At 43.3% G+C, this 23,032-nt stretch overlaps 1 protein-coding gene across 8 annotated transcripts in view; it reads left to right on the top strand.

Annotated features, from left to right (window-relative positions):
• Nucleotides 1–3,481: 3,481 nt before the first annotated feature.
• The window catches only part of LOC118657513 (putative protein ZNF720), a 47,940-nt gene continuing 28,389 nt past the window's right edge, over nt 3,482–23,032 (top strand). For 2 of the 8 annotated variants that reach the window (XM_036311586.1, XM_036311585.1), the window contains exons 1-6: nt 3,512–3,721; nt 7,268–7,430; nt 13,396–13,522; nt 13,872–13,967; nt 19,341–19,414; nt 20,270–20,512. In XM_036311586.1, coding sequence (XP_036167479.1) covers nt 7,416–7,430; nt 13,396–13,522; nt 13,872–13,967; nt 19,341–19,414; nt 20,270–20,512 — 555 coding nt within the window. In that variant the 5' untranslated portion in view covers nt 3,512–3,721; nt 7,268–7,415. Of the gene's footprint in view, nt 3,722–7,267; nt 7,431–13,395; nt 13,523–13,871; nt 14,095–16,559; nt 16,765–19,340; nt 19,415–20,269; nt 21,688–23,032 lie in introns of those variants that run through there. The other 6 variants (XM_036311582.1, XM_036311581.1, XM_036311587.1 and 3 more) reach the window with 6 other exon arrangements.

The following is a 23,032-nucleotide window of genomic DNA, read 5'->3' as shown; positions in this document are numbered from 1 at the left end:
TTGCACCAAAGCCATATTTTCCTTAACCTTAATTTTTCGGTGACATGTAAGTAATTAACGTTCCTTAGATTAGCAATACATTTATATTTTAAGAGAGATTTCAAATAAAATGCAAGACTTACTTATTAATGATTCAACGTCATCCTCGATTCTCCAGAGAAGGTAAACTCAGATCAATTAATGTTTCAGTATCATTTAACCCAGCAGTGCTCCAAAGCCTTTAAGTTATCAAAGACTTTGGGAAATTATGTATAGGCCTGTATTTATAAACCAGGGAAGAGTAAACTAAAGTCCCTAAAAGATTACATTACAGATATACAGACAGAAATCTCACTAGCTTAACTGGGTTTCCCAAAGTGGGACTTGCCCCATCTTCAAACAAATTAAACAAACAACAAAAAGACATACAATTTCAACAGAAAACTCCGTCTGTCTGGCCACTCTCTCGGTGGAGACAAACTCTTAGCTTTGGAGAATCCGTATAAATCCTGGAACCGGATCACCTCAGCAGGGAGGGGCCGGATTGCCTCAGTCCCCCAGGTGAGGATGCCTCTCTTAGCCATATGGGAATCGCCATTCACGCTCTCATTCACACACAGTCAGTCCGAGTTTGACTTCCTCCCCAGGAAGCCCCAAAACAGAGGCAGATCAACTCCTAAGAGCTCCAGTCAGTCCGCCCAGCAAACAGAGGCAGATAACTGCCTAGCGGGTGATCAGCCAAACTCTTCTGTCCCGAAAGACAGGCCTGAACTCGGCCAAGTGCGGCGGGGGACGAGGGGAGGCGGGGGGAGGGAGGGGTGAGAGATGTAACCGCGGGTCCGGAAAGCGGTTTCCTGCCTCAGTGAGTCCCCCAGAGCGCAGAGTCGCAGCAGTCTCTGCAGGCCCCACGAGTCCAGGAACCGGCGAATGTGCCAGTGACGCCTTCCCAGGGTCTCAGAGCCTGAACGAGTGCCCCAGTGCCCGGGAGTCCGCTCTCATCAGCGGTGGCCCCAAAACCCAGCGCAGCTGACGCTTCGTGGGTCAGGGAACCAAGAATGTTGTTACAAATGGCCCAAGAGAATGGTAGCCGGCACCCAGAGAAATCTGGAAAGTAAAATCTTTATTACCCAGAGGAATTAGGAAAGCAAAACCTTTATTTTGCAGCGCTGCTAGTTCAGGGGACCTTGATCCAAAGCCTGAACTGACAATGTGGGGAGGCTTTGATATATACACTGAGTGGCCAGATTATTATGCCCACTTGACGTTTGTAGGCAAATTAGCGGTACACTGCATCATATGGGACATGGAAGCCGAAGGCCTGTTCCAACACCTTTGCTGTCTGCAGTTACCAAGATAAAATGTCTCCAATTCGCACAGGAACACAAGGATTGGGCAGTGGAGCATTGGAAAAAAGTCATGTGGTCCGATGAATCACGTTTCCAGTTGCATCATGCAGATGGCAGAGTGAGAATTTGGTGGAAATAGCATGAAAGCATGCACCCCACATGCATGAGTACAACCCTTCAAGCTGGTGGGGCAGTGTTATGGTTTGGGGCATGTTTTCCTGGCATGATTTGGGCCTTTTAATTCGTGTGGAACAACGTCTGAATAGCACAACATACCTAAGTATCGTTGCTGATCAAGTGCATCCTATCATGTTGATGGCGTATCCCAATGGAGATGGCTTCTTCCAACAAGACAATGCGCCATGCCACGGTGCTCGTATTGTGCAGGAGTGGTTTCAAGAACATGAGGGAGACTTTACCTTGCTTAGGTGGCCCCCACAATCACCATATCTCAATCCAATTGAGCATTTGTGGGACGAAGTTAAAAGAGCCATCAGGCAGCTGGTTCCACAGCCATCAAATCTCACAGAACTGGACAGTGCTATTCATCAGGCATGGTGTCAGATTCCTTGCATCACCTTTCAACATCTTGTGGAGTCAGTGCCAAGAAAAGTCGCCGCAGTATTGAAGGCAAAAAGTGGCTCAACAAAGTACTGATGGGGTGGTCATAATAATCTGGCCACTCAGTGTGTGTGTGTGTGTGTATATATATGTGTGTGTGTATATGTGTGTATATATATATATATATATATATATATATATATATATATCTCCCACGTTCAAAGGCTGTTAAATCACATTGTTTACCCATATCTTCAGAAAAAAGTCACTTCTGTCGTGGTAAACAACCTGCTTCCCTATTTATAATGGTCTGGCCCTCTAGCAACTTCAGCGCGAAATTATAACTAATTTGCCTAAAAACGTCAGGTGGTCATAATAATCTGGCCATTCAGTGTGGGGATATATATATATATATATATATATATATATATATATATATATATCTTGTGGCGGGCCCCTTGGTGTGGGCTTTGCAGCTCCGCCCAAGTCGGTTAGAATGGGGCTTGTAAAATTAGTTTAATAGATACTGAATTAGGCTGTAAGCCCCCAAAGTTGCCCCCCTATTTTCCTTCTCAGTATTCTATACAGAAAAGTCAATGACAAATGAATTACGATATCACAAAAGTCTACCTCAACAAAGGTATTTGAGTTTATCATTCCCCTCAAGTGCCGAATATGTAAAGGACAATACAATTTATATCTATTTTGTAAAAGTTGTTGCTGTATTTAAAAAACAACACCACCATGGATGGTGACCTAAATTATCACATGCTTCATCCCTCCAGGTCTTGTCCTTATAAAATTCAAGGGTGAGTGGGGAATAGGAGTGGGAATGGTGTTCTGATAGATGTCGGTCTGTGAAGGCTTGTTTCACAAAGGTAGAATTTTGAGTTTTACATTTAAATTTGCATCTCCTGCACAGTCTCCTTTCCTTGCTTCATGAAATTGCTTACTTGGATGGTTCCTCCATCCAATTACTATTTCACCACAACTCGATATGGAAGTCCAGGTTCCCAGAACCCAGAGCTGGAGTTCAGCCGCATCTCAGCCAAGGTGCGCAGGCATGTCCACCACTTCACACTAGCAGTTTTGAGTAAATCCATTGTCAGCCTGTTAAAGACAATTTAACTTTCTTCCTTTCTTTTTTGACAATTTAACTTTCAACATAAGTGGCCCACAGGACTCTCAATTTTACATTACACTGTTTGAAATATGTACTTAAAATGGGCAGGAAATAGCCCTGCTTCACAGGGCACAAAAGAAATTGAGCAAGTTGAGAAATCAGAAAATACAAACTCAGACCCAAGACTGGAGTCCGGGCCCAGCCAAACCCGCCCCGCGCCCGCCCCTACGGTCCCCCCCACCCCCCCGCGCGGAGCTGACCCTGGCCATCATTCTGGGGGCCTGGCTCCACCCGCCTGCCATCAGGCGACTCTGGGCCCAGTTCCACCACATTCTTTCCCGACCCTGTCACACTCTTCCACCCGCTGAACCACTTTTGCTGAGGCCAAGACAGTTCATCGACCCCCATCCCAACGCCCCGCCCCGGACGCAGCCGGCCCTCCCCTCTCCTGGGTGCGCCTTTCCGGGTAGGACGGCTCCGCCCCACCCGCTCCTGCTCACGTCCCATCCGGGCCCGCCCCACCCTCTCGGGTCTCCACCGCCCTGGCCGCGTGTCTTGCACACCCGGGAGCGGCTAAGGCAGAGGGAAGGTAAATATGCGGATTTTTTGGTCTTTCTCCTTTAAACCCGAGCATCTCTACCCAAGGTCCTGTACAGATGAATCCTGGGGCCGCGACGGACTTTGAAATCCCAAACCCGCGTCTCCAAGGGCGGTAAGTCTCGCGTCCCCGTGAAAGGTTGGAATCCTTAGGGCTTTGCTTTTGAAACGGAATTTTTGGATTGGAACACGTGGTGTTCCCCTGGACTGGAACCCTGATTCTCTGTCCGCGGGAATTGAAGAGCGAATCCACGGACAGGAAGTGGTATAGCAAAGATGGAGATTTATTGAAGAACAAGTACACTCTCCCACATGGGGAGGGGGAAAGGGTCCCACTGAGTTCCTTTTCCCTATGGCTTATAAAGGCTGCAGATCCTGGTGCCTTGATATCCCCTCTGATTGGTCACTATTCCCTTAGACTGGTTACTATAGTAACTCCTAGGCTCAGAGGTCCAACCTCACGTGGGACATGTGAAGTTCTTCTCCACCCCCCCCCCATTGTTTTTCTGTTCCCTTTGGGCTTTCTTTTTCTCCTTCTGGATGAAGGGCTTCCTTCTCTCCATTTTGTAAATATGGAAGTGTTGCTGTTCCCAGCTCCCTCATTCTATGGAAATATGCCTGTTGCAGCTTTTCAGCTTCCCTATTCTATGGAAATATACCTTCTGCTGCTCTGCAGCCCTGTGCTTCCTCTGTAAGGTCCCAAGACCCCCGGTGAGTCCGACGGAGGGGGCGACGACCCCAAGTCAAACGCAGAGACCGAAGCTTGATGCAAAAGCAAGAGGTTCTTTATTACAAGCGCAGCGCAGGGGCTCTCAGGCAGACAGACAGCAACACAAGGGAAGTGCTGGCTGACTGGAGCCCTGAGCAATGGCAAAGCATGAGCTTATAAAGGCAAAAACCACACGCAGGTGGCCTGGGGTACAGGAATTTGGGTTAACAGTTAACTCATAACTCATCTCCTGCAAGGACAGGCCTGTGTTTGTAGTTGACTCATTTCCTGAGGGGCAGAGTGGTCTGTCTTTACACAACCCGATCCCAGGAGGAGATAAGATAGCTATGCTATGACCAGACCAGAGCACCAGAGCTTACGGGAAAGGTCAGTTAAAACACAGGAGGAGGGGGGAGGGTTTCTCTTTGATCTTACATTAACCAGGGCTTACTGGAAAAGTTAGTTAAGAGGGGGAAGGGAGGTCTCAGCGGCCTTACACCTCCATGGTCCCCTTAATTTCTAAAATTTCCTAAAACCTGTTTTTTTCACCTCCCCACCCCCCAAAATTCCTGTTTCACTTTTGCGTTGAGGTTTCCCTTAATTTCTGGTTACATTCTTTCTGCATCCGCCCTGCCTCTACACTTTCCTTTTTGGGGCCACTGCACACGGCCTGCCTCGGATGGTTTTCTTGCCTAAAACCTCCCACTGGAGAGCCTTCCCACCCCAGGCCATTTAAAGTCCTGGGAGATGGACTCAAACCCTCTGCGCCCTCCTTCAGCCCCGGACTCTCTAGGCCATTTAAGGCCTGGATTCCTCCCTGGCCTGGGATTCTGCAGACTCCCCCGCAACTCTCCATTTAGTATCTAAAAGGCCAGATGCCAAGGAAGGGCACACATTTCCGTGAGACGGGATTTAGGCTAGAAAAGCACTGGGTGTCCCAGTGTTACCCGTCAGGGTCTAGTCGTGTGTGGGTTCTTTTCACAACCTGAGTCCAGGTGGCTTTGAGAGTAGCTGGGGACAGTAAAATGAAATAAGGCCTTAGGATAAAAGAGGGAACCTAAGCCCAGCTGCTTTGTATTTGGGGGTCAGTTGGAGAAAGTGAACATGAATGGCATATGAGATTGCTCATACAGTGACAGTATTCTAGACTGTGCTCCTTCAGTTCATTTTCAAACAAAGCTGTGATGGAAACACTTTTCTGCTCCTGGTCCCTTAGGGTTTGAGGCACCTGTGGACAGGGCATCACAGAGTATGTTGTCCTGTTATACATGTGTCCCTGTAAGACCCCCACAGGGAGACCCTTACTCTGTCCCACGGATCGACGGCAACCCCAATCAACCGCAGGAGGCGTCACTTGATGCAAACACCAAGAGGCTTTATTCCAGCGCGCTGGGGCTCAACTGGTAACTCACGCAGGAGCAGAGGAGTCGAGCCCCGAGCAGAAAGTCTTACAAGTATATATAGGCAAAAACCACACATTGGGAGGGGTTACACACGGAAGAGGGAAGAGGGGAACAAAGGAATTCCAAGGGGGAACTGGGCTTGTTAATAACAGGTTTCATGACAGGGCTTAAGCTCAGTCAACAGTCCCATCTGGTAATCTCATATCCTGTTTTTCTTAACTGTCAGAGCACTGTTTGCTGTTTGCTCTGCTTGCTCTTTGCTAGGGGCTGTTTCCTGGGACAGCTTTAAGGGCTTTGTTCCCATCACTGGCGGGGGACCTTGGGGAGTTGAGATAAAACAGGCAGCTTTTAAACACTTTTATTCTTTCATCCCATGGGAGGGGACTGGGTAAAGAACTGGGGACAGGGTAGTTGGGGAAGGATACTGAGGGCAACCCTGTTGCCACCACATGGGTTTCTTCTCCCCTGGTGCATCTGCACAGTATCCAAGGATCTGGCCATGCCCACTCCAGGACAACCCTACCTCTATGTCATGTATGTTTCCTTCCCACGTCCCGCGTGGGTCAGGGTTCAGGATCTGAAAGAGGAGCCGCGCACAAATGAAAGAGAAAAGACACGAGATAATTTGAAATATTGGGGAGCCAGGTGGGCAAGTCCAACTCAAGGAGAAGGACTTCCACCGATGCTCAGGCCGCTCCAACCTTTTATTTTGTCTGGGGTAGCCCTAGGGTAAGGAGGTTTGTCTGGGGTAGCCCTAGGGTAAGGTGGTTTGAATGACATGGATTAGCTCATTGGTCTACACTAGTATCTAAGGAATTCAGTGAACTAAGGTGGGGATGATGCTTCAGCTACCATTATCTAGATTAACTGGGTGGTGTCTAAATTAACTGGGTGGTGCACAATCCTGACCTTTTCTAGGACTTTCAAAGGTTACTAGCTTTTGGGGGTCTCTGTCTATACTCAGCTAGTGAAGACAGTAAATGGTTTCCTGCACCTCTAGGAATCCACCTTGGGAGTCTGCGCTCTAGATGTTCCTGTCCCAACTCCTCACACTACTCAGATTTCAGATGGGTTGGGTCATTTGGATTCAAAACAAGGCTAATATTTATCAGAAGAGTTATCTGCCCCGGTGCATTTATGAGAGTTGAGAGCAGGCTTTGGCCCAGGGGAGGTAACAGGGTTCTCTTTTGGGTTTGGGAGGAACAGAAGTGCAGCCCACATTCTCATTGCTGGGTTGGAAATTGTGCACATCTGTGGGCTCGGAGAGCAAGGGAAGACAGGAGAGAAAAACAGTTTGGTCTTCATGTAACATCTCATTGTTTCTTGATTTCAGAGAGAAAGGGAGCGGGAGAGATAGAAACATCAATGATGAGAGAGAATCATTCATCGCTGCCTCCTGCACGCTCCCTACTGGGGATCGAGCCTGCAACCCAGGCATGTGCCTTTGGCCAGAAACGAATCTGGGACCCTTCAGTCCGCAGACCAACGCTCTATCCACTGATCCAAACCTGCTAGGTCTCATTGTTTCTTATTCTCTCCTGTGTCAAAGGGTAGGGGAGTGTGAAATTTTTCATCATTCAAGTCCTTCTGCCTGTGAGTGTGGTGGAAGCACGGCATATCCTCCAGATGCAGGTGTGATTGGTCAACATAAAGTCGCCTGAGAAAACAACCCAGAGCAGGAGGAGGAAGAGGACAATATGGCTGCTTCTCAGGTAAGCGCTCTGTCTTGGCTCAGTTCTGTGTCTGCTTTTCCTTCTAAAGTTCACGGATGTAGGTGGTACAGACCTGCAGACCTTTGCTTCTCTATTTCTGATGATCCTGCCAGAGGGAGTTTGCTTTCAACTACTAACTTTTTTTCCTTATAGCTATCCAAGTTTCCTCTTTTTTAAAAATCATCACCATAGGATATATTCTCCACCCCCCCCACCCCCCGCCACACACACACACACACACACACACACACACACTGATTTCTAGAGAGTGGAAGGGAATAAGGAGGGAGAGAGAGAGAGAGAGACATCTTCTTGAAAGAAACATGTGGACTGGTTGCCTCCCACATGCACCCCTACTGGTGTCAGGGAACCTGCCACCGAGGTAAGTGCCCTCAACCTGGACTCTAACCTGCATCCTTTCTGTCTGGGGCAGATGCTGTAATCACGGAGAATGGCAGGGCCCAAGTTCCCTCTTTAAAATGTTATGTCATTTGGGGTTTTGGGTTCTCCAAGATAGAATTCAAGAGGAGCTACCAGAGAAATTTCTGGGCATATTTTCTTAGGCTTTTGCTAAAGGATAAGGGAGATGACACAGAAGAAAGGAAGGGCCTCTGAGCTGACTCAGGGGCTGGCGCTGCTTGGCGGCCATAACAAGCTTGGGACACATCGGAGGGTGGTTGGAAAAGGCCTGCTGGTGGTTACTTGCTTTTCCAACAGGGTTACCTGGTAGCGCCTGCGCTGTGGGGGAGAGATGGCAGCGTAGTCACTAGAGCCACCCCAGGAAGTTCAGGTAGCAGTCAAGCCTTCATCAACTGCTCAAGTGCATCAGCAGTTTCAACATCTGCAAGGAAGCAGGCCTTTAGGAGGGAGACAAAGTCAGCTACCTCTGCGTTTTGTCCACAGCTTTCTGTCTGCTGTGTCCATCCAGTTCCCCCATAGGAATCTCACCAAAAGTTAATGACCATTGTGTGGGAGGAAGATACTTTGTTCTACCTTCAAGGTTCTCTCAGCTGGCCTAATCAGAAAGAGGGGATATGTATGGGAGCTGCACATGTTGGGGGCCAGATGTAAGCTGGCAAGGTCCTTGCACCTGTAGGGGCTTAGCAAGGCTGGGACCCTTACCCACACAGTTTTCCCAGACTTGTTTGGATGGCGATTATCAGTAGAATGGGAGTAGAATGAGAACAGCCTTTCATAGCTTGCCAAGAAGTCTATAACTATTTACTGAGATATGCTGTACTGAGAACTTGTCCTTCTGCTGTATCTCTCCCTTAGAGATTAAGAGGAACAAAGAATACATTCCTCTTGACAGACCTCCGATTCAGTGTGTTATGTATAAATAGGATTGTATAGCTAATAAACTCGCTTTAGTTCATCAAGAGAACTGGGGTCCTCCCGACCCCGCTTTCCTGTCTTTCTTTCTTTTCTCAATTCCCACCTCCCTGCCTCAGCCCGGCTCAACCCTGTCAGGCTGGCCCTGACATGCACACACATGACAGAGTCAGAGACCCACATGCAAGAGAGGCTCAGAGACTGAAAGGGAAATTTAGCATATGAGACATTCTGAGCCTGGGATGAGGTAATGCACTTTGAAACTTCAGAAGATCTTTGACTGGAGATCACATGTTCAGGAGGTATTAGTTTGCCTACCACCTAGATAGGTAAAAAGTCATTATTGGTTTTGACACTTATCATGGGCCAGGCTTCGAATTTAAATTCTTCTAGGTAGTTCAGGGGGAGAGCAGAAGCTTCTCTTGAGCCCATAGGGTCTTGGTGCCTTCAGCTCAACATAATCTTCCTACTGTTGAAGCACATCTTAGGGTGCCTTGTTTTGAACCCCTACCTTCAACTCTTGGAAACATTTTTGTGTGTGTGACAGACCAACATGGGAAGGCATTGATATCCAAGATCCCTATAGAGATGAGATGTGAAGTGTAGATGGGAGATGGAGGTTTTAGATTTCGTATGGCTGCAACATCTGCTTTGTAGAACAGGATTGAGACACTGCACATTTAACCAGGCCCTGATTAGATCAGATAGGTCTGAAAGAAAAATCGTTGCAAGAGACTTGCTCACTACGTTGATAAGAAGGAATTACTTTTTATTTTTATTTATTTATTTATTTTTTAAAATATATTTTATTGATTTTTTACAGAGAGGAAGGGAGAGGGATAGAGAGTTAGAAACATCGATGAGAGAGAAACATCGACCAGCCGCCTCCTGCACACCCCCTACTAGGGATGTGCCCGCAACCGAGGTACATGCCCTTGACCGGAATCGAACCTGGGACCTTTCAGTCCGCAGGCCGATGCTCTATCCACTGAGCCAAACCGGTTTGGCATACTTTTTAAAAAATATATATATTTTTATTGATTTGAGAGAGGAAGGGAGAGGGAGAGAGAGAGAGAAACAATGGTGAGAGAGAATCATTGATAGGCTGTCTCCTGCACACCCCCCACACTGGGGATTCCTAACCGGGAATTGAACTGTGACCTAATAGTTCATAGGTCAACAATCAACCACCGAGCCACACCGGCCGGACAGAAAGAAATACTCTTTAAGTCAGTGGTTTCCAAACTTTTTTTGGCCGTGCCCCACCTAAGCATCTCTAAAATCCTGATACCCCTCCTGTGACATATAATTCTTATTATTCAAAAAGTGAACTTCTATTCTTGTGGAGGAACCCTAAAAGGCCATTAACTTGGTCTAAACAAGCTTCCAAAGAACATGGCATCCATGAAAGCGAAAAGTAAAAGAATGAAAGGACAATCGAAATACTGAGGAAGAAATCACTAAGGAATTGTTAAAAATACTAATACTATGGAGTGATATGAAAAAAATAGCAAATAAAGTTTCAAAACATAATAGATAACTGAAATGTATAAATATGTCACAATATATATTCATATACTCTATGTGAAGTCCCTAGAACCATAAGAAATGCAAAAAATTCATTGTTAACTCATTCTTGAATTTCCCCTCTTAAAGTCAAATTGCCCCACATTGGGACCACTGCTTTAAATGCACTGTTCGATTTACAGAGTCTGGGAGGTATGTGGATTGAAATCTGCATAAGCCAGCGGTTCTCAACTGGTGGGTCACGACCCTTTTCGGGGTTGAACGACCCTTGCACAGGGGTCGCCTAAGACCATCGGAAAACACATATATAATTACATATTGTTTTTGTGATTAATCAGTATGCTTTAATTATGTTCAATTTGAAACAATGAAATTGGGGGTCACCACAACATGAGAAACTGTATTAAAGGGTCGCGGCATTAGGAAGGTTGAGAACCACTGGTATAAGCTGATGTTAGTGATGTTGTGTCCTTTCCCGTGCTTCAGTCCCCTGATGTGATTTCCTTTGCATCTGATTTTCACTTGGTGCAGGTGTTCTCTGCCAAATTCCTGAGCTACAGAGTTAAATTTTTAAAAAAATGTATGTTTATTGATTTCAGAGAGGAAGGGAGAAGGAGAGAGAGAAACATCAATGATGAGAGAGAATCATGGATCTGCTGCCTCTTGCACCCCCTCTACTGGGGATCGAGCCTGCAACCCAGGCATTGAACCTGGGACCCTTCAGTCCACAGGCCGACGCTCTATCCACTGAACCTAACCAGCTTATAAACTTCAGGGTAATTTGTTGACATGAAAATTTTATTTTGTATTGCATTCAGTGTGTACATTATTTCCATTTGTATGTCTTGGTTTTTGCAGAAAATGCTAACGTTGAGCTCTTCTTTCTTACCTTCTTGTTTCTATTCTTTTTTTAAAAAAATATATTTTATTGATTTTTTACAGAGAGGAAGAGAGAGAGAGAGAGTCAGAAACATCGATGAGAGAGAAACATCGATCAGCTGCCTCCTGCACATCCCCCACTGGGAAAGTGCCCGCAACCCAGGTACATGCCCCTGACCGGGATTGAACCCAGGACCTTTCAGTCCGCAGGCCGACGCTCTATCCACCGAGCCAAACCGGTTTCGGCTGTTTCTATTCTTTACAATTACAACAGCTGTGTACATTCATGAGAGTTGTGTCTGTGTGCTGGTCTTTGTTCTTTTTGACAAATTCCAGGTAAAGTTTGGAATAACACCCAGGCTCTACCAAATGCTGGATGTTTTACAAAATTTTCTCATAAAAAAGAAACAATCGCCATGGCTCAGTTGGTTGAGTGGTGACCCTGAGAGGTCACTGCTTCAGTTCCCAGTCAGGGCACATGCCCGGGTTGCCGGTTCAATCCTTGGTAGGGGGCATGCATGAGTCAGCTCATCAATGTTTCTCTCATCAATGTTTTATCTCTCCACCTTTCACTCTCTCTCTAATCAACAAAAACTTATTTTTTGAAAAAGGAAGAATAATATTGTTCTTTGATTACTTTTGAGATTGATTAATATGTATAAAACTGTTAGAACAATGTATTAAAGAAGGACTGCGGCTGTTAGGTTTACTAATCAGTGAGATTTGTAAATTCCATAAAACTATTCAAAGTCTTGTATATGAATTGTTTCCTGTGTTTTCTTCTGTGCTATGTAAAGTGCAGCACATGAACCAGACACATTGGCATCGATAGTCATACGTGAGTTAGATAAACATGTGGAAACTCAGGCCCCACCCCAGAAATCCTTAAAATTTTAGAAGTACTTTATAGTTGTCACTCAGAATGACTTCTCCACCTAAAAAATATATACTGGTACACTTGATCCTCTATGATTCAAACGAAGCACTCAAAAATGAATGCCTGTGTTGATGCCTTTATTTATTATTGTTATTTTTTAAAACATACTTTTGTGGCCGAAACCGGTTTGGCTCAGTGGATAGAGCATCGGCCTGCAGACTGAAGGGTCCCAGGTTTGATTCCGGTCAAGGGCATGTACCTGGGTTGCGGGCATATCCCCGGTGGGAGATGTGCAGGAGGCAGCTGATCGATGTTTCTCTCTCATCGATGTTTCTGGCTCTCTATCTTTCTCCCTTCCTCTCTGTAGAAAATCAATAAAATATATTTAAAAAAAAAAAACACAAAAAACCCAAAAAAACCCACATATTTTTGTGGATTTCAGAGAGGAAGGGAAAGGGAGACAGAGATAGAGACATCAATGCTGAGTAAGAATCATTGATTGGCTGCCTCCTGCATGCCCCACCCTGGGAATCAAGCCTGCTACCCGGGCATGTGCCCTGACCGGGAATTGAACCATGACCTTGTGGTTCATAGATTGATGCTCACCACTGAGCCACGATGGCCCGGCTATTTTTAAAATTTGTCTTCTAGAAAAGTAAAGCTTCAACTGTGGTTTTGTGGGTCATATGACATCCTTCTTTCTCAAAATACATTAGAGAATATTAGTGTCAAAGTGGTGTTATTGGATAACTCAGGGTACTTCCCTGGCTCAAAATCAGATCAGCACTAGCCGGTTTGGTTCAGGGGATAGAGCTCTGGACTGTAGACTGAAGGCTTTCCGGTTTGATTCCAGTCAAGGGCACATACCTTGGTTGCAGGATTGCTCCCAGGCCCTGGGTCGGCCGCATGCTGGAGACAATCAATCCATGTGTTTCTCTCTCTTTGTCTCTCCCTCTCCCTTCCACTCTCTAAAAATCAATGGGAAAATATTCTCTGTTGAGGATTAACAAAAACCAAAAACAACAGTTCAATCGAACTGTTTTCTTTTAAAAAAAAACCACATATTTTATTGATTTTTTTACAGAGAGGAAGGGAGAGGGATAGAGAGTTAGAAACATCGATGAGAGAGAAACATCGATCAGCCGCCTCCTGAACACCCCCCACTGGGTGTGCACGCAACCCAGGCACATGCCCTTGACCAGGATCGAACCCGGGACCCTTGAGTCCGCAGGCCGACGCTCCATCCACTGAGCCACACCGGTCAGGGCTCGAACTTTTTTCTTATTGGGTGACATTATGACCTCTGCCCATGGCCACTTGAGTAATGTTTGCTTTTTCTTTCAATTTCAGGGGCAGTTGACCTTCAGCGATGTGGCCATAGAATTCTCTCAGGAGGAGTGGGCGTGCCTGGACCCAGCTCAGCGGGAACTGTACAGGGACGTGATGTTGCAGAACTACAGGAACCTGGTGTCCCTGGGTGAGGACCACGTCCTTCCAGAATTTCTCCTCCACCCGCAGGGCGTTGTTGTCTTCGTTAGCACAGTGTCCGCTTGTAGCTTCTGCTTTTATGATAGAGTTTCAGATCCGTGTTATTAAGGAAAGCAACTGGGGTTTTGCTGGTGCACTTGCAAGTGGAAATCAGAATCTGAAAACTTTAAATGTAGTCACTAGTATGGTAAAGGTGACATCAGAAAATAATATTTTGGGGAAACTTTTTCTAGACTATTCTGATATTCTACAATGTCCTGTCTTCTCCCTTGAGCTCAGTATATATTTGAAATTGGAGAATCTCCTTTAAAATTCCTGTTCCTTTTTCTCATAAACAGGTCTTGCTGTGTCTAAGCCAGACCTGGTCACCTTTTTGGAACACAAGAAGGAGCCCTGGGAATTGAAGAGAAAAAGAACAGTATCCATCCACCCAGGTAGGTGGGAATGAAGGAAGCAGATGACCCAGATGAGAGGCCAAGGTTGACAGAGGAAGCCAGACCTTAAACGATGGTTTGGGAAGCTTGGCTTCAATGGAAATGATTTTTGAGAGGGTATATTTGGGTGAGGCATATTTCTTTTTAATCTTTTATGTCTCATGTAATTAATTTGTGAGGGAAGCGGTTGAGATACTAGAATTTAGTTCTCACAAACCAGGAACACTAGAGATAGGTGTCCAAGTTGTCTTATTTCTCCTTCTGTTTGATCAGGTCTGTTGCTGATAGTTCTATTGTATATTTAAATTCAGGTACTGGGTCCTTCAGCTCCCAATATATGTTTTTTTTTCTTACACTTTCTGTCGCATTTTAATTTTTCCCATGCATAGTTTTGATGATAATATTTAGATTTTTATGTTTTCTATATTTTGCAATATTTCCCCTTTATGTTGGTTTATTTGAGATCTTTTTTTTTTTAAATATATTTTATTGATTTTTTACAGAGAGGAAGGGAGAGAGATAGAGAGCTGGAAACATCGATGAGAGAGAAACATCGATCAGCTGCCTCCTGCACATCTCCTACTGGGGATGTACCCGCAACCCAGGTATATGCCCTTGACCTGAATCGAACCTGGGACCCCTCAGTCCGCAGGCCGATGCTCTATCCACTGAGCCAAACCAGTTTCGGCATATTTGAGATCTTTGTCAGGTAATTAACAGATGTTAGTTAACTTAGGGCCAGTATATGGAGATTTATTTTGTTCCTCGGGCTGGACTGTTTTTCTGTTTCTTCGTAAGCCTTGTGATCTTTTGCTGCTACTTAAGGTCATTAGAAGCAGCACATTCTTTATGAAATTGCTTTGTACAAGACAAGGCAAATAATTACCTGTGGTAGATTGTTTTTGTTCGGTTGTGTTTACTATTTTATTTTATTTTTATTTATTTTTAAATATATTTTATTGATTTTTTTACAGAGAGGAAGGGAGAGGGATAGAGAGTTAGAAACATCGATGAGAGAGGAACACTGATCAGCTGCCTCCTGCACACTCCCCACTGGGGATGTGCCCGCAACCAAGGCACACGCCCCTGATCGGAATCGAACCCGGGACCCTTGAGTCTGCAGGCTGACGCTCTATCTGCTGAGCCAAACCGGTCAGGAATGTGTTTACTATTTTAAATATATTTTTATTTATTTCAGAGAGGAAGGGAGAGAGAGAGAGAGATAGAAACATCATGATGAGAGAGAATCATGATGAGCTGCCTTCTACATGCTGCCCCAGGGAATCAAACCTGATCTCCTGGTTCATAGGTCAAAGCTCAACCACTGAGCCATGCCCGCCTGTCAGCTGTGGTAGATTTTTTTGCCTGTATATCCCATATTTTACTTTTTTAATTTAAATTCTTTATTGTTTAAAGTACTACAGATGTCTCCTTTCTGCCCCCCCACTGTGCTAGATTTTTAATGGCCTGTCAAACCTATTCTGGAAAGTGTAATTGGAGTGTGTGTGTGTGTGTGTGTGTGTGTGTGTGTGTGTGTTTGTGTTTCATTCATTTTCTATTTTTCAATTATAATTGCAAATACAATATTATATTAGTTTCATGTGGACACTGCAATGAATAGACATTATATCGTTTTTGGCCTGGGGCTACTTAGCAAGTGGTATGGGGCACACTTGGGCCAGCTGATGCTTATTTGACATATTGTAGTAAAGACTGAAGCTCAAGCCAATCAGGCTGTTTGTATGGAATAGCCAGTGGAAATAGCTTGGGTCGCCCCACAAGCTGATGGGGCAGGTAGTCAGCAAATCTTCAGGGTGGGGTGAAAAGTCTGAGACAGGTAGATGGAGACTCAGCTATGGCCCCTATCTGATAGCCATTTGCGGGGAAAGTTTCAGAAAAGCAACAATGGCTTCTATCAGAGCTTATGTCTGGGAGAAAGCTCCTCCTCCTGCTCTCTCCCTTATGCAAGACATTTCAGTTCCTCCCTGTATGTCTCTCATGCCGAGCTGCATCCATAGCACTCAGAAGGCATGAGTCTGAGTAAGCCTGAGCACGAGCCCTTTAAGAGGAACTGCCTGGGTTTCCATCCACTCTCTGACTCACTCAGCCACAATCACTGCTAGTTTTTACAGCCGTAGTAATGGTCACATCTCTGCTCTGCTTTGGAACCCTGGGCTGGTGGCCTGGGACCGTTCACTCCTCAAACATGACTTCTGCAGCAGAAATATATCTCATGATTTTTATCAACATGGGACCAACCCATTCTGTGACTTTGCCCCGGTCCCAATCTCAATGAAGGTTCTTCTTTATATCCTTAGTTTTAAAACTTAATTCAGCCAGGTCTCTGGCATTTCTGAATTATGGTTTAGTTGTATATTTTATGTGGTTGTGGGAGGATGCCAGTGCCGGAATTACCTACACTGCCATCTTTTTTTTTCTTTTTATCTTTATTTTTGAAAGTATTACATAGGTTCTCCGTTTTCCCCCATTAACCTCTTCCAGCCCACTCCCATCCTCCCCCACAAGCCCTCACCACCCCATTGTCTGTGCCCACAGGTTATGCATATATACATATAAGTTCATTGGTTGATCTCTTCCTAGCCACCCTCCCCTGCCTTCCCTCTGGGGTTCAAAAGTCTGTTTATGCTTCTGTGACTCTGGGTCTATTTTTGATAATCAGTTTATTTGGTTCATTAGATTCCACATATGAGTGAACTCATGTGGTACTTAACTTTCTGTGACTGGATTATTTCACTCAGCCTAATACTCTTCAGGTTCAACCATGCTGTTGCAAATGGTAAGAGTTCTTTCTTTTTTATTACCTCTTGGTATTCCATTGTATAAATGTACCATAGTTTTTTATCCACTCATCTGTTGATGGGCACTTAGGCTGTTTCTAAGTCTTAGCTATTGTAAATTGCACTGCTATCAGTATAAGAGTGCATATGTTCTTTCTGATGAGTGTTTCAGGTTTCTTAGGATATGATATATTCCTAGAAGTGGAATGACTGGGTCAAATGAGAGTTCCATTTTTAATTTTGTGAGGAAACTCACTGCATACTGTTTTCCACAATGGCTGCACCAGTCTGCATTCCTACCAGCAGTGTACTAGGGTTCCTTTTTCTCCACACCCTCACCAACACTTGTCATTGATTGATTTGTTGATGATAGCCATTCTGACTGGTATGAGGTGATATGCCATTGTTGTTTTGACATGCATTTCTCGGATGATTCATGACTTTGAGCATTTTTTCATGTCTCTCGGCTTTCTGTATGTCCTCTTGTGCCAGTATCAGGCTGTTTTGAGTACAATGGCTTCATAGTATAACTTGATATCTGGTATTGTGATTCCTCCTACTTTTTTCTTCTTTCTCAAGATTGCTGCAGCACTTCAGGGTCTTTTTGGTTCCATTTAATTTTTGGAGTGTTGGTTTTAGATCTGTGGAATATGCCCTTGGTATTCTAATAGGAATTGCATTGAATCTCTGTAGATTGTTTGGGTAGTATTGGTATTTTAATGATGTTTATTCTACCAATCGATGAACATGGTATATATTCTTCACTTTTTTATATCTTCCTCTACCTCTTTTTTCAATGTCCTGTAGTTGCCGAAACCGGTTTGGCTCAGTGGATAGAGCGTCGGCCTGCGGACTGAAAGGTCCCAGGTTCGATTCCGGTCAAGGGCATGTACCTGGGTTGCGGGCACATCCCCGGTGGGGGATGTGCAGGAGGCGGCTGGTCGATGTTTCTCTCTCATCGATGTTTCTGACTCTCTATCTCTCTCCCTTCCTCTCTGTGAAAAATCAATAAAATATATTTAAAAAAAAAAAAAAATGTCCTGTAGTTTTTCAAGTATAGGTCTTTTACCTCCTTGGTTAAGTTTATTCCTAAGTATCTTAATTTTTTTGTTGCAATGGTAAATGGGATTGTTATTTTAGTTTCTCTTTCTGAGAGTTCACTATTATTAAAATGAAATAGATTTTTGCATGTTAAATTTGTATCCTGCTATGTTTTTGAATTAAGTTATTAAATTTAGTAGTTTTTTGATGGACTCTTTAGGGTTTTCTATGTACAGTATCATGTCAACTGTGAATAATGAGAGTTTTACTTCCTCCTCTCCAGTTTGGGTGCCTTTTATTTCTTCTTGTCTGACCACTATGGCCAGGACTTCCAGAACTATGTTGAACAAGACTAGTAAAAGAGGGCATCCCTGTCTTCTTAAGGGAAGTGCTTTTATTTTTTGCCCATTGAGTATGATATTGGCTGTCGGTTTGTCATATATGGCCTTTATTATTTGGAGGTATGTTCCCTCCCTTCCCAATTTGCTGAGTTTTTATCAGAAAAGGGTGGTGGATTTTGTCCAATGCTTTTTCTGCATCGATTGATATGATCATGTGATTTTTGTCTTGCAATCAGTTCATGTGCTATATCTCATTTATTGATTTCCAAATATTGTACCAGCCTGGCATCCCTGGAATAAATCCCACTTGGTCATGATGAATGATCTTTTTAATGTATTGCTGGATCCGGGTTGCTAAAATTTTGTTGAGGATTTTAGCATCTATGTCCATCAGGGATATTGGCCTGTGGTTCTCTTTCTTTGTCATGTCGTTATTTGGGTTTGGAATTAGGGTGATGGTGGCCTCATAGAAAGAGTTTGGAAGTGATCCTACCTCTTGAAATTTTTGGAATAGCTTGAGTACAGGTGTCAGTTTTCTTTGAATATTTGGTAAAACTCCCCTGTGAATCCGTCTGGACCAGGGCTTTTGTTTGCTGCATCTTGACCAGAAGCGTGTGTGTGTGTGTGTGTGTGTGTGTGTTTTGTAACTTCCCAGTTTAAAACATAATTTGATTTCACATCTTAACCATTTCTGATGTCTTTCTTCAGCATTGCAGTCTCTCTGGTGTTTGAACAATTACTCTCTTACCTTCTTAGCCACCATAATGCAGTCACAGTATATTAACATTTCTTTTAAATCTGTGTCATTCAAAAGAGAAACAAGTTCCTCAGGCAGTTGTAAAAAGTCCCGACTACTGGAGACACAGTGCACTCATTGATTTCTATTCTGAGAAGAAACTGAGACTTGGGAGTTATCCCACAGTTATTTTGTAGTATGTCACAAAGGGTGAGTAGGTATTGTGGGCAAATGTAGGTAACTTGTTTTTCTCTTTGATAATGAATTTTTTATTTTGTGCTTTCTGGTGAGTATTGTGGTCTTTGAACTGGCTTCTGAAGCAATTTAGAAGGTAATTGGGTCAATTAGCATCTCCATGGAGGAAAAAAGTTGTGCTTCCTATTCTGCCATCTCACATTAGAATTTAAAGAATATTTACTTGAGTGTAGTGTTTCATACTTAATTTGCTATATTTCAGCTCTGTCTTCTCAAGTCACCCAGGGTTTGTTTATAAAGTCAGACGTAGAAGATTCATTCCAGAAAATGCAACAGGTAAGATCTAGCACGTGTGGCACTGAGAATTTACACTTAATGAAAGTTTTGTAATGGGTGAAGTAATATGAAGAGAAAAAAAAGGATGTTCTGATGGATATAATCAAAGTGGGGCAATTATCCTTAATAAAATCCTTGTTGCCTAAGGAGATTAAGTATATAAAACATCTTGGGGAAAAGAATCTTGAAAATATCTACTTTTCATCAGCTATGTTGACAGAGCAATGGTCTCTGAACGTAAAGACCAATAAAATTTAAAAAACATATTTGCTGCCATGGTTAGTGTGGCACAGTTGATTGGCGTTTTGCCCTATATAATGAACGTTGTGGGTTCGATTCCTGGTCTGGTTGCATGCAGGAGGCCATTGATCGATGTTCTTCACTTTCTCTTTTCCTCTCTCTCTACTTCACTCTCTATAAATATCAATAATCATGTCTTCAGGTTAGGATTAAAATGAATAAAGAAGTGAATAAATAGATATATAGATAAATCAATTAATACATACATACATCCTTATTCCCTAAAGTAAAATTTGGAATATCAGAGAAGTCAGCTAGTCCATTGTGCAAATAATTTTGTGAATGATCTAATGTAGGATTTGATTAAATTGTCAAATATTGCTAAAATGTAGGTCTTTCTAAAATGAAGGTAAAAATTATTAGTTTTGCAAATCCCTCAAAGAACTTTCCATTATTCTTTCATGGAGAAATATTCACCTGTCTTTCAGAGTGTATACATTTTGTAAATGTGGGAGGATGTAGATAGGTATCAGAATAGGTAATTAGAAACAACTTTATATGTGCAATGATATTAGAGCCCTCTTTAAAAGATTTTATCTCTTCAATGATTACCAGAGTTCACCTAATGAAGAGAGAAGTAATCAATGTAATGATTACTGCAATGAATGTGGAAGACTTAAGCAACATCTGATAGTCCATTCTGGGGAAAAGCCTTATATATGTGGAGAATGTGGCAAAGATTTCAACTGTTATAAAAGCATTACTCAACATCAGAGAATTCATACTGGAGAGAAGCCTTATAAATGTAAAGAATGTGGCAAAGCCTTTATCCACAGGTCAAGTCTCATTCAACATCAGGTAATTCATACTGGAGAGAACTATTATAAATGTACAGACGTTGGCAACACCTTTAACATGTGTGGAACCCCTAAAGAACATGAGATAATTCATTCTGGAGTAAAGCCTTATGAATGTAAAGAATGTGGCAAAGCCTTTTTCTTGAGCTTAGAACTGGTTCGACATCAGAGAATCCATAGTGGAGAGAAGCCTTATATATGTAAACAGTGTGGCAAAGCCTTCACCGGGAGCTTAAGTCTTTCTCTACATGAGAAAACTCATTCTGGAAAGAAGCCTTATAAATGTACAGAAGGTGTTAATGCTTTGAACAAGGGAGAAAGCCTTAAGAAATGGAGAGTTCATTCTGGGGAAAAGTGTTATGAATGTAGAGAATGTGGCAAAACCTTTAACTGGAGAGAAAATCTTCGTCGACATCAGGTAATTCATTCTAGAGAGCAGCCTTATAAATGTAGTGATTGTGGCAAAGTATTTATGTCGGGCTCACATCTGATTCGACATCAGAGAATTCATTCTGGAGAGAAGCCTTATAAATGTACAGAATGTGGCAGAGCCTTTAATGAGTGTGGAAGCCTTAAGAAACACCAGACAATTCATACTGGAGAGAAGCCTTATAAATGTATGCAATGTGACAAAGCATTTAGCCGGTCTTCAACCCTTACCCATCATCAGAGAATTCATTCAGGACAGAAGCCTTATATGTGTGTAGAATGTGGCAAAGCCTTTACATGGTCTTCACACCTTTCTAGACATCGAAGGATTCATCAGAGAGAAGCCTTATGAAGGTTGAGTATATGGCAAAGCCTTTACACTGCACAATTCTTACCAAATACATGAGAAGCTTTAGGGGTGTGAGAAGTGTGACAAAGCCTTTAACCTTGCTCTAGCTCTGTTCAATATTGGGGAATACATGATAAATAGAAGCAATCTAAACAATATGGAAAAAACATCAACCATTGCCCAAACCTCATTAAATATCAGAGAATTCATACCAGAGAGAATCCTCACAAGTACATAGAATGTCGTAATGTCTTTATCCAGTGTTGAAACTTTAGTCAATATCATATAATTCTTGCTGGACTGAAACAATTGAAACATAAAGAATATCAAAACCTTTAACCATTTATCAAGGCTCACTGAACTTTAATGAATTCATACTAAAAAGAAGCCATGCAAATCATCCGAGAGATGCAAATCAAAACAACAATGAGGTACCATCTCACACCTGTCAGACTGGCTATCATCAACAAATCAACAAACGACAAGTGCTGGAGAGGATGTGGAGAAAAAGGAACACTTGTGCACTGCTGGTGGGAATGCAGACTGGTGCAGCCACTATGGAAGACAGTATGGAGTTTCCTTAAAAAACTGAAAATGGAACTCCCATTTGACCCTGTGATCCCACTTCTAGGAATATATCCCAAGAAACCAGAAACACCAATCAGAAAGGATATATGCACCCCTATGTTCATAGCAGCACAATTCACCATAGCTAAGATCTGGAAACAGCCTAAGTGCCCATCAGTAGATGAATGGATTAGAAAACTGTGGTACATCTACACGATGGAATACTATGCTGCTCTAAAAAGGAAGGAACTCTTACCATTTGCAACGTCATGGATGGAACTGGAGAGCATTATGCTAAGTGAAATAAGCCAGTCAATGAAGGAAAAATACCACATGATCTCACTCATTCATGGATAATAGAGACCATTATAAACTTTTGAACAATAATAGATACAGAGGCAGAGCTGCCTCAAACAGATTGTCAAACTGCAGCAGGAAGGCCGGGGAGGGTTGCGGGGCAGGAGGTAGGGGGGTAAGAGATCAACTAAAGGACTTGTATGCATGCATAGAAGCATAACCAGTGGACATAAGACATTGGGGGATAGGGGAGGCTAGGGGACTGTCTAGGGCGGGGGGATAAAATGGACACATATGTAATACCCTTTGTAATACTTTAAGCAATAAAAAAAAAAAATAAAAAAAAAATAAAAAATAAAAAAATAAAAAGAAGCCATGCAAATAAAAAAGTTCGGCATAGCCTATATTCAGCATTTACATCTTAATTGATGCACAAGAATTCATACTGGAGAGAAACTTTAAAGAACGTGCAAACCCTTTACCTCGCCCTGACTGGTTTGGCTCAGTGGATAGAGCGTCGGCCTGCAGACTCAAGAGTCCCAGGTTTGATTCCGATCGAGGGCATGTACCTTGGTTGCGGGCACATATCCAGTGAGGAGTGTGCAGGAGGCAGATGGTCGATGTTTCTCTCTCATCGATGTTTCTAACTCTTTATCCCTCTCCCTTCCTCTCTGTAAAAAATCAATAAAATATAAAACAACAACAACAAAAAAACCCCCTTTACCTCGACCCAGAGTCTTCCTGAATATCAGAGATTGCCTTTGAAATAAGTGATGAAAATCTTTCCCCCAAATACACATTATAGAAAAGTCTGCAGAATTTGTGCGTGAAAGTGACTTAAAGAAGTAGAAAATGTGTGAAAGGAGATAATGCAAATTA

This window comes from Myotis myotis, unplaced genomic scaffold (assembly GCF_014108235.1).
Source record: "Myotis myotis isolate mMyoMyo1 unplaced genomic scaffold, mMyoMyo1.p scaffold_m19_p_58, whole genome shotgun sequence".
Lineage (NCBI taxonomy): Eukaryota > Metazoa > Chordata > Mammalia > Chiroptera > Vespertilionidae > Myotis > Myotis myotis.
This window is presented reverse-complemented; position numbering and strand designations above follow the sequence as displayed.